Below are 12,238 nucleotides of genomic sequence, written 5' to 3'. Positions count from 1 at the left end.
GCCCCAGAAGCTGGCATCCCGTACTGCAGATGCTGCATGCGACTTCATCATGAGGTCTTTTGGCCGTTCTCGGTGGTGACGTGGTGCGTCATGGGCGAGGGAGGTTCTCTCTGCCGCTTGGCTGCCGCCCAGCTGACCTGCCGTGTTGTCTTCTAAAGTGCACAGCAGGCAGACACGTGCTTGGGGGCTGGTCCCCCCCCTTCCCGGTGTTTTCGAGGGAGAGGGAGCTTTTTCCGCAGCCTCTTGCGGTTGAGTAATTCTCTCGGCTCACCTGCTCCAGAACTCTGGCCTGTTTTCTCCTAGGTGGTGTGTGTGGTTTTGGTTTTTTAGCTGCTGCGTAAATATTCCTGGGGCCGGCGAAGGGAGACGATGGCCGTCCTCTGTGCAAAGGCATTGAAAACCTTGAGCTTGGGGTGGGGGCATTAACTGTCCCCCCCATAAGCCTCTCTCTCTGGCTTCCTGGAGGCATCTTGCTTCGAAATGGGGTTGATCCTGCACTGCTTGGTTCTTGTCCACCATAAAATCACCCAACAATAAGAATTGGCCGCAGAAGGAAGAGCAGGGTGGTTGGGTGGGTCTAGCCATTTTGAATGTTTGTGTTTACATACCATGCCATCTGCACTTTATAGCGGCTTCTTATCATGGCTCCCCCTCAAAAAATCATAATCCTGGGAACTGTAGTTTATTAAGGGTGCTGAGAGGAGTTAGGAAGTCACCCTGTTCTCCTCACAGAGCTACAATTCCCCAAGTGGTTTTTAACAGCCCCTCTGCCAAGGGATCTCTGGGAATTGTAGCTCTCTTGAGGGATTAACTGGGTCCCCTAACAACTCTCAGCGCCCTTTACAAACTACAGTTCCCAGGCTTCTTCGTTAACTGCTTAAACTGGTATAATACTGCTTCAAATGTATAATGCAGATGGGGCCTAAGACTCTTAAATAAGAGGGTTTTTGGGGACAGCCGATAACCCCCTGCCCTTGTCTTCTGTCTGCTTTTGGTGTGTATTTTTTAACTGCTGTTTGCGTTTTTATGCTTTAGCTGTTAAGTATTTAATTGTACTGCTTTATATTGTTTAAAGCTGTCTCGTGGGTGCGCAGAGATGGGAAAGGTGGGGTTATAAATCTCTTCAAATGTATGGTTTTATTTGGCAAGGTGAGGCCGAGGCCTAGGCGATATATTGGCAGGGGACTCGGGGCTGGCTCTGCTGGGGGCAGGAGCCTTTCTGCCCCCCGCCCCGGCTGAGCAGCAGGCTGGGGTCAGCTGTTTTGGCCACAGCCCCTGAGGCGCTGGGGTAAAAGTGCCTCATCTCCTATGATGAGAGCTGTGGCAGTTTGCCCAGGCATTGTGCTGACTGGGGCCAACACCGCTTTTTTCAGCATCTGTGGTATATCGCCAAACCGCGATGTTGAAACCCCGACATTGCCCAGCCCTAGCGAGGACACCCATATCTCATTTATCGAGTTCAAGCAGTGCATTGTCAAAACACATGGCAGGCCAGTGGAGGCTGCCGAGAAAGCCACCAGGCTGAACTGGATTCCGTGGCAGCAAGGTGAACTGGTTTCACTGGTCTGTTTTCCCTGTCAGGAGAACAAAAAAGAAAGAAACGAAATGGCTGTGAGGCAGAGTTTGGCTGATGCCCATCAGGCCTCAGGTCTAAAGGAGTCGCAATGAATACCTCTGAGCTTATGCAGAGTGCTCTTGCTGCTCTGGGATAATTGAGTCAGACTATTGGTCCATCTAGCTCAGTATTGTTCGAGAAAAGGGGAATGATTTCTCTCCTCAGAGGGATGGGGGGGGAGCCAGGGCGATGTGGGGAGTTATGCAGATGGTGTCTGGGTGGTTTTCCAGCCTGAGGGCCACATTCACTTCTGGGCAGCCTCTTGGAGGCCACATGGCTGAGGGTGGAGCATGGAATGCACATTTTACCTTCCTTGAATAGGCCGTTTTCTTAGCACATGTCATGTATCCCTATCTATACACTCCACCTAAGGGGTCAAAGCAGGCCCGGGAGAGGGTGCGTCTGGAAAAGGGTTGTGGGCTGGGGAGAGCCTCGGGGGCCACGGACAGGAGCTTGGAGGGCCACATTTGTTCCTTATACCTGGTGTAAGGTATTGCTATTTCTTATGTAGAGACAGAAATGTGATTGGCTGGACCGGATAGGCGGGGGGCGGAGTCGTGTGGAAGAAGGAAGGCCAGAGGGCCAATTGCAGCAGATGTCGGGTTGGTTAGAATGGGCGGAACCAGAAATGGGTGTAAAGGGGGCGGGAATACAGATTTAATAATGAGCACTAGATGCTTGAAGTTGATGCATATTTTACTAAAAAGCCTCTCAGAGTGGCTGGGACAGCCCAGTCAGATGGGCATATAAATAATAACATTCTTCATTTTTTCTTGCTATTGTTGTTGTTGCTATTATTATTATTAGGCTGCCAAAGGTGAGAAATGGTGTGGAAACTATTTCCAAGACCATTGGTTGCTTAATCAGTTTGAATCTTGAGTGTGTTTTTTAAAAACTTGGTTAAATGGGGCGGGGGTGGATAAGTTTCATTCTTATGGTTTTGCTTCTTCGACTTATGTTGGAGTTGTTAATTTGTTGTTTATTGGGGCTGTTTTAATCATTTGTGTATATTATAGTATCTTCACCCCCCCTTTAAATCTTTATTGCTCTGGTGGCCACTCTGGGATTTAAAAGAAATTGAAGAGCAGGCTACAAACGCTGTAAATAGGCAAATAAATAAAGTATCGGAGCGTCGTCATAAAGATTTGAGGAGCTGGGTATACCAATAAAGTCGAAATAATGGGCAGGAAAGATGCCTTTAGGAGAGGAAAAGAGCAGCCGCTGTCTGCCTCTGGCCGCAACATTTGACTCCTACCCTTAGTCAAGTTTATTGCATTTGTTTTTCTTCAGGGTGAGGCAGCTCTGAGTTGTTTTATAAGTGTAAGCTCTTTGCGGTCTGTGACCTATGGGTCCTCCCCTCACTTGTGTGTGTTACTCTGTAAAAAATACTGCCCCCTCGGGGAGGGCGGGGTATAAATAAATTTTATTATTATTATTATTATTATTATTATTATTATTATTAATTAGCCAGGAGAGCGTGGGTCCAAAGGTGACCCCGTGGAGATCTCTGGGTACCAAGTTGGCGGCTTACATCTCCATCTGGCTGGCCTCTCCAGCTTTCTTGAGCCAGTAAGCAGAAGAGCTTATTGACTGCGTTTAACTCCCCCCCCCAAGGAGTACATGATTCATCTCCCTTCTCAGTTATAACCCCTACAACGGCCTTGTGAGGTAGGTTAAGAGGCTGTGACTGACGGCAAGCGTCATGATGGGAGTGGGGATTCGAACTCGGACCTCCCGGGTCCCAGTCTGACACTCTAACCCAGAGCTTTCAAAACTTTTCACGCCGCTGACACCTTTTTTAGACCTGCATCGTTTCATGACACAGTCGTTCAGTTTAACTAGCAAACTGGAGGTTAAACTAACCCCTTTCCAGCCCCAGAAGGAGTGTTTCCCGAGACACACTGCAGCCAACGTGCAGTTTGGAAAGCTCTGCTCTAACCACTGCACCACACTGGCTTCCTAGAGTCCCATTTCTATGGGGCAGCTATGTAAATTAAGTAGGTAAATAAATAAACAACTAGTGAAAGCAAAATATGCATTAGAGAAAGATGTGAAGTATTTTCCTTGAAGCTTGGCTTGGTTTGAGTCTGGATTTTTTTATAAATTTGCTGTAAACCACTTTGAGATTTTTCTTTTTCTTTCACAATGTAAAGCGGTATAGAAATGAAACGCAATAACAACAAATCCCAGTGGGGGTGGGGGGAGAGGCGCCTAGACATTTGGTTGTGGCGACCACAGCCTAGGCTTTAAGGTGCCATTTGGCGATTAGTGCATATACCGTATTTTTCCATGTATAAGAATAGGTTATTTTCTTGAATAATTAATCTTAAAAATTGGGGTCATCCTGGATACAATTCCCCCCCCCCATTTTCTCAATTTGGAGTCCCAAAAAAAGAAGGGGCGTCTTATACACGGAAAAATACAGTATCATAACACGGAGACCCTTGCTCTGCAGGAATAAATGTCTGCCGATAATGACTGTGGTTCTTTCTCTCTCCCCCCCCCCTTTCCCTTCCCGAACAGAGGAGAACGAGAAGCACGAAAAGCTACGCTTGGAGCGCGAACAGGAGCAGAAGAAGGCCAGCGTGCCTAGGGTTAACCATGTCGCTCGCCCCGAGGAGCCCCGCCTCGAAATGGCGGCCGTGCCCTTGTCTCCGCCCGCCCCGCCTCCGCCCCCTCCCCCGCCGCTGGCGGCCCCCATCTCCGTCATCCCCATCCCCGTGGTCACAAGCCCCGCCCCTCCGGCGGCGCACAACGCCTTGTCCCCGCCCCTCATCCACCGCCACCAGCCGCTTGTGAGCGCTCCCAGCCTGGGCAAGGAGCCCCCCCTGGCGGCCCCCGTCATCCAGAAGACCGGCCCCTCGCTTCTTCCCGACATCAAGGCCCCCACGCCCCCTTGCAGCAGCCCGAAGCAGCAGCAGCAGCAGCTGCCTCACTATGCCACGCCGGTGCTGGCCATCTCGCAGCACCACATGGTCCAGCAGCCGATCCAGCCCCAGCCTCCCCCTCTGCAGCCCCACCAGCCCCACCACCAGCCCCTCGGCGTCAAGCTGGCTCCCTCGTCGGAGGACGTCAAGCCCAACGAGCAGAAGAAAAGGCCCGGAGGGTGAGTGTGGGGTCGCTGGGTGCATCTCTGGTGGAAAGGGGACCCACTCAGGAACCATTACGTCCAACCCTCTGCAATGCCCGGGATCTTGCATTGTTTTGCGTGGAACATTCCCACCCACCACAAAAATAAAATATAAAAATATAAAAAATAAAATTAACAAAAACCCACTGGGCCGTTTGCAACGGCTCCAAACCTGAAGTAGGGGGAATGAGGGGAGCTTGGCTCAAAAAGGCTCTCATCTGTGCAGCTTGCCTCAAGTTGCATCTTGATGTCATTTCAGCATCAGGCAAAGACTTCAAAATACCGTATTTTTCGCTCTAAAAGATGCACTCTTCCCCTCCTAAAAAGTAAGGGGAAATGTGTGTGCGTCTTATGGAGCGAATGCAGGCTCCGTGGCTTCAGCGAAAGCAACCCGAAGCCTCCGGAGCGCAGCGGGAGGTCCCGCTCCGCTCCGCTCCGCAGGCTTCACGTTGCTTTCGCTGAAGCCAGGAGAAGAAGAGGGATTGGTGCGCACTGATCCCTCTTTCTCTCCTGGCTTCGCTTCGCTGGAGAGGCGCTGCGCAGCTTTCCCTCTGCGCAGCGCCCCTTCAGCGAAGCGGAAGGAGAAATGGAAGGGGCTCTGTTTCTCCTGCTGCGTCGCTGCGCAGAGAGGGAGAGAATATTTTTTTTCTTGTTCTCCTCTAAAACTAGGTGTGTCTTATTATGGTTGGGTGCATCTTATAGAGCAAAAAATATGGTAATAATAATAATAATAATAATAATAATAATAATAATAATAATTCTTCCCTGGTCCTTCTGAGGGCCGTTCTTCTGGTTTTCGTGCTGTGAGGTTTTTCTTTCGCTTGGTTAATTATTTAAATAAATAAGAAGGAATGCTATTTGAGACCCTGTAGATCTGCTGCAGGTGGGCATAGATAGCCAGTGAAGCGGGTGGACCAGTGGTTTGGCTTGACCAAAGGCAAGCGTTTGTGTGTGGTAGACCGCATGCTTTGCATTCAGTCGCTCCCAGGTTCAAGTTTACACATCCCCAGTGGAAATCGGGAAAGGTGGACCAGTTGCCAAGAAGCAACTACCAACTATGATGGCAGTGTTCCGCCTCTGCCGTTGGAGGCAACATGCTTCTGAATGCAGGAAACCACAGGAAGGGACAGCGCTGTTGTGCATGTCGGCTTCCCCTAATTGGCCACCGTGAGAACAGGATGCTGGGATACCTGGGCCATCAGCTTGATGCAACTAGGCTCTTCTTACGTTCCTGGGGTAATACCTCCAGTAGAACGCTTGGAGGAGCCGAATACACTTTTCTGCAGGCCAATGGAAAGAGGGATGGCATGTTAAACTACTCTGGGAATTGCAGCTCTGTGAAGTGGATAGGAGCCTCCTCACGACCCACTGCACCCTTAGCAAACTACATTTCCTAGGATTCCTTGGGGCAAGCCATGCCTGTTTAAAGTGGCTTCCTTGTGCTTTAAATGGATTGTGAGGGCAGATCCATTGAAAGGGGTGGATTTAAGTTAGTTGGGTCCCAGCAATTTCTTTTCTGAGGAGGAGGAATATTGGGTACATCCAGTATCTGTAAAATAGAAGAAGACCAAGCCATTCAATTGAAGACTGTATCACCTACAGCGCGAGACGATGCTGTTTGCTTCGTTCATCTGAATGCAAACTGTTGCATTAGGGAACTTCTCTTCATGCCCGCCCCCCATAAAAATGACCCAAAATTGTGCAGCGAGTGGGTCGTGTTGCTACTTTTCTGTGCTGCAGACAAAGCCCAGCCCTTCGGGTTCAGCGTGGAGATTTGTTAAGCAGCATGTGTTTCCCTTAGCAGGTTGACTGCAAACAGATGCATTTGTTGCCACGACAACAGGGGATGTGACAATCGGGGTGCCACGCAAGCCTTGTGTGCCTGTGAAAACATGGGTTGTGGGACTGGGGAGGGTGTTTTCTACTCCAAAGGACCCTGGGTTCAAGGATCAGAAGCAATAATTTGAGTGAAGCACATTAGCTTGTTACACATAAGAATGTGTAAAATGGTTTTTGTGCGAGAGAGATGGCATGTGAGAGAGAAAAAGAGAGAGAGAGACTGTGTGTTTTATCCTTATTCCAAAGAATTCCTTCCATGTCTATATGTTCTGGCTTTGTTCCAGCCCCTAATAGCAAGGCAGCATGCCTAAATTGATCTGCAAAGCCTTTGCAACAGCTGGCTCTCTTACACCCCCCCCCCAAAAAAAAACCTCCATTTGGAAACTTTTAGGTTTAAGTGCAGAGCTCTTCTGAAACCTGGTGCTGATGGTGAATTTTTATATATATTTTTTTCTTCTTCTTTTGGACTTTAGGGTTGGCACCAGGGAAGTCCATAATAAATTGGAGAAAAACAGGTATGTAGCTTTTTTTAAAAAAAAGAATGCAAAATGATAACCGGTTTTGCACGTAACCAGTGGACTGTTTGGGTCGGCTGGAGGTTAGACCAGGGTGGGGGCATTCCAGCTGTTCTTCCAGGGCACACAGAGGTTTCCCAGGGAGGTCAGTTATGGTAGGCGAGATTCTCTGATTTTTAAAAAGGGGAGGAAATCAGTTCAGAAACTGTGCCAAACCACTGGTTTCACTAACCATAGTTCAGAACCCAAACAATGGTTTGTTTTTTCCAGATGGGCAGCAGACAAAACAGGGTACCAAAGCTGCCTAGTGTTGCTTTGGCTATTCCGCCTGCTCAGCATTCCAGGTTGTAGCTGGTTTGTCAGTAGCAATGCTACACCAAACCGTCATGAGCACACAATATGATTTATTAAGAGTGGCTTTCTGCAATTCTAGTTTGCTGTATGATTTCCAGCCATGATTTAATCGTGTCACATCCCGGGACAGACCATGGTTTGCAAACCAACTTTGAACCATGTTTTCTGGTGCTGGTTGCTGGCTTGTCAGTTTGGGCGTTACACCCAACCATAATTATGGGGTGGGGGCATGTGTTTCTGCAGAATTTGGCGGTGGGGGGGGCAGGCAAAATTAAATACTGAAAGCTGGGAGCAGGCTAGCTTCTCGCCAAAATAAATAAAAGTGCCTCATATCTCAGGCTCTACAAATGCTCCTTTAAAAAACTATTAAAACTGGAGATTATGGTTTGTTCTCAGAGGGTGGGAAACTGCCGCTTTCTCGCTCGGCAGATGCCCCTTAAACATTGACTTCTCATGTTTTTCAAGTTTTCAAGGAGAAAGCACTTGCTAATGCACTTTTTTTGGATATCTTACCTAGGTAAGACCTATGGAGACAAAAGTAATTTGTGTGGGTGAGGGTATTTTGCAGTGCCATTTTTCTAGAAAAAGAGGTGCCAGAACTCACCATGAACACCTTGTTCTCTTATAATGGTAATGGCACCCACCTGAGAGGTGCTGGAACTGAGTTCTGGCTGAAAAAAAGCCCTGGTGTTTTATACCTGTTCTGGCACTGCAGTTTCACTGCACCGCACTGCAGGCCACTGGGTAGATCTGCTGTCCAGAGCAGGTACAAAAATCTTAGTTGCTGTACACATGCTATCCCTTGGCCAATCCCTCCCTGGAATTGGTTGGTTTCCAGCATCTGTCTGGTGGGTGCCATGCTGGAAAAGCCTGCCTTAGGCTTGTGTCAATGGGTTTCCTTGATCCGCTGTAACAGTGCACCCTCCCGCCTTGCTCCAAGTGTGCTGTGACCGAGGGGGTGACTTTGGGATTTGTTTCTGTAGACGTGCCCATTTGAAAGAATGCTTTGAAACCCTTAAGCGGAACATCCCCAACGTCGATGACAAGAAAACCTCAAACCTCAGCGTCCTAAGGAGTGCCTTGAGATATATCCAGGTAGGGGCCTGAAATAGATATGTGCATGTATGTGTGTTTATTTCATTCATGGCTAGTTCTTTTTCTATATCCCTTCCTGAACCTTCAGATTACCATTGCAGGCTGTTCTCCACATTTCCCCACCCATTGAGGTGAGGCTGGGGATTATTAAGGACGGGGTCTTCTCTGTGGTGGCACCCTGATTGTGCATGGTTTTCACCAGTGAGGCTCACATGGTGCCTTTGTTAGAATCTTTTGGGCATCAGGGGAAGAACTCCTTTTTCTTCCAGGCCTTTTAGGGCATTTCAGTTCTTGGAAATATTTTAATTCCTTCCTCCCTCCTCCTTCCCCCCCCCCCAAAGTCTCTGTGCTGGATTTTGTCCTGAAATTGCTGTTCGCCTTCATCTTTTGCTGCTTTGTGATAGTTTGGTGCTGGTTTATGTGCTGGTGCATAGCTTTTTGATCTGGTTATTTTCCTCAGTTACACTTGTATTACTGTTGGTGTGCCAAACCAGGGGGGGGGGGGGAGGCAGGGTTGCTTTGCTTGTCCTTGCTCTTACATGTGAGGAACAAACCACAATTCCAGTTGTGAACACAATGCTAAGGCAAGGCCTGTGATTTATGTCCTCCCTACCCCCACCCCACTCAGTAACGGAGAAGCAAAACAGCCCAGGTTGGCATGTTTGCAGCAAGCCATTAACTGTGGTTTACCGTAACGTGCAAACTGCGTCTCTGCGATTCCTCTTAACTATGGTTTATCCATTTAGACACTGCTAAACGGTAGATGGTACAAACCATTGGTTTGCAAACCCTGCTTCAAACCATTGCTGCTGATGGTTTAAGCTTTCTTCACCATCGTCTGGGGGCGATGCCTAAATTCTGCCACATCTATGCACATCCAGACATGCATGCTTTTGTTAACATTGCCAGGTTGCTGTTCTGCTTTCTGATACATTGAGCTGGATTTAACCATGGACAAACCCACCGGGAGATTCCGTTTGATGAAAAACTGGTGGTGAATCCTCCTAAAAGTTTGGGGTGTTGTTGGTTTTTTTTGCGAGGGGCAGTTTGTTTGGAGAGGATAGGTGGCCGGTGGCTGAGTCTTTGCTGTGGTCTAGCTGATGAAGTCCTACAGGAATGAGTCAGAGGGCAGACAAGGGTCCCAGCTCATGCTTGATGGAAAAAGCCGAGCATTGGGATTGTACTGCAGTAGGCAGCACTGTTGGTGTCGGGGAACATGCCCATTTCCTTCTTGGAGTAGGATATGCAGTGCTCATCTACTGCAGCAGTTCATTGCAGCTTGTGCATGGTCCTGGAAACTGCTGTCCGTGCCACCTGTCCAGGGAAAGCTGCTAGAGGCGACAGCAGAACCAGCAAGGTGTTTCCTGCCTCTCTGGCCAACTTTGCACTGTTGACAGCATCTTCCTGTTTCTTGGGGGGTGGGCGGCTCTTCCTGTCTGCTTTGGTTTGGACACTCCATTTTCTAACTGGGAGCACAGGGAGCTGAGATAAGAACCTTCCTTCAAAAATTGGGCGTTGTTTCCATGCGGTTGCATTTGTGGAGGGTAAGGCTGTGCTTTATTCCACTTTCCGGGGCAGTGATACTTCTGGATTCCAGTTGCTAGAAACTCACAGGTGAGGAGAGTGCTGTTGTTGCTTGCAGGATTTCTCTAGGCATCCGGTTGGCTGTTGTCAGAACTGGACGGGCCATTGGCCTCATCCAGCAGCTCTCTTCTTATGTTCTTATGCATTAGCAAGTGGAGAAACATCTGTGGTTGGCAAGCATGCATCCTGCAAGGAAGGATATGTATCCTAAAAGGAAGATATGGGAATGACATCTCTTCCATTGGCCCAGCGTGGCAGCAAACATTTGTGAACCCCCAGATGTTCTTGGGAGCCCCAAATCCTATCCATCCTAGCCAGCATGGCTGATGGCCGAGGATTTTTGGTCATTAATATATTTTGAGTTTTTATAGACTTTACCTTTATCACCTTTAATACTTGGGATAAATGCCTTATCCTGCTTTTGTTTTAAATGATTGGACAATTTTTTTTCCTGGTCTTTCACCACTCTCCCAGTATTTCTGTCTTACACAGGCAAGCATAAATTCTTATTTGCTGGGACAGTACAGTATATTATTTAGTTCAAATATCCTTTTTGTATTTCCTTATCTATCATAGTAGTTGGATTCCTGACTGTTTGAGCCCCAAAATCTTTAAGTTCTTCTTTCAGCAGTTCCCCCCTCCCTTTAATTCTTTATTTTTATACGACAGGTATGCAATTATTTGACCACGGATATATGCTTTAGATGCTTCCCATTCAACTATTTGGGCAGAGGATTATGGGGGTTGTAGTCCAGCCACAGGTTCCCCATCCCTGCTCTCACCAAAGGTTGACCCAAAAGAGAGGTTGCTGGGCTAGGTGGTCTTTTTCTTGCTGCGATCCTGCAGGACTCTTCTCCCATTGTGGGGTCAAGCAAGGGGGGCCACACTGCAGTAGAGGCAGACCATTATCGTTCCGGCTTGATACCCAGCTGCTTCTTATAACCAGGGGAAACTCCAGGTGGGAAGTGGAGGTCCATAAATGCCAATAGAAAGCAGAGGATGCAATCTGTTCCTCTCCCTGTTGCACTAGGGAGCAGAACTCACAGTTTTGACGTCAGAGGCTGGGATGCTGCAGGCAGTGCAAACAAGCACGTTCCATGAATGTAGATTTCCATCACTGGGCAACTGCCAGTCCCTCATAGGGCTCTTTTATTCTATGTGAATCCCCTTGTGAATGTATATTTTGGTCTCTCTCCCCGCCCCAGCTCACTGGCGGTTCCAAAATGTTGGTGCCATCCTTTGCTGCGCTTGCATCTCATCCTCCTTTCCCAGCTGTGACAATCAGCATCTTACTATTCCCCCAACGGCGACCAAGCTCTCTCTCTCTGCCAGAGATGAGCAGCAGAGAAAATCAGAGCCGGTGTCCTCAGATGCCTAGCAGACGTAATCCACGTGTTCAGCAAGCCAAAATATAATCCTTGCAGCAGCAAAAGCCATTTTCCATCCCCCCCCCCTCCAACCCCCTTTGCTTTTCCATCATCCAGTTTCGGCTCGTTTCCGCATCGCAGGGGATGAAGCCAAATTCCTTGCGATGTGCAGCCTCGTAATTTTAGGTTGTGAGCCCCAAGTATTCCTCAAGGAACTGGGGGCGGGGGACACACGGCAAGAGCTTTGTTTGGGAGTTCATCCGTTGGTCACGGAGATAGCAATCGCTAGTCAAATCTTCTAGACAGCTACCGTTCCCTGTAGCTGAAGGGAGAGGCGGCCCCCTTCAGTACTGGTTTCTTCCTGCTGACTGGGCACTGGGCTTTGGAAAGAGAGGGGGAAAGGCAGCAGTTTTCTGCATGTGCTTTAGAGGGAAGTGAGGGGCAGATGGGGCTCATCCACCTGGAAAGGTAGCCCACCTAGGAGAAGGAAAACTCTGATCCTAAACCTCCACTGCCTTACGGCGATACTCATTTGTGAGAAAGCCTTCGGGAGCAAACTCTGAGGAAAAACCCATACCTTCTGTCTTGTGGGGAGAAGAAAAGGCTAAGGAAACCCTACACCAATCTGAAGAGGAGTCCCTAAGACAGTTGGATGGCGCCTTGCACACCTCCTTCCAGCAATTCCTGCAGCCAAGCTGGTGCCAAACATACTGCTCTGCGTTCCTTTGGACCACGTCAG

At 48.7% G+C, this 12,238-nt stretch overlaps 1 protein-coding gene across 2 annotated transcripts in view; it reads left to right on the top strand.

The window, feature by feature from the left end:
• Positions 1-12,238, top strand: part of MNT (MAX network transcriptional repressor) — a 61,022-nt gene that overhangs the window by 15,261 nt on the left and 33,523 nt on the right. For both annotated transcript variants that reach the window (XM_083587726.1, XM_083587727.1), the window contains exons 2-4: positions 4,139-4,721; positions 7,058-7,099; positions 8,437-8,548. In XM_083587726.1, coding sequence (XP_083443852.1) covers positions 4,139-4,721; positions 7,058-7,099; positions 8,437-8,548 — 737 coding nt within the window. The remainder of the gene's footprint in view (positions 1-4,138; positions 4,722-7,057; positions 7,100-8,436; positions 8,549-12,238) is intronic.

This window comes from Podarcis filfolensis (genome assembly GCF_964270895.1).
Source record: "Podarcis filfolensis genome assembly, chromosome: 15".
NCBI lineage: Eukaryota > Metazoa > Chordata > Lepidosauria > Squamata > Lacertidae > Podarcis > Podarcis filfolensis.
The sequence above is the reverse complement of the archived record's forward strand: the minus strand, read 5'-3'. Positions and strand labels throughout refer to the sequence as shown.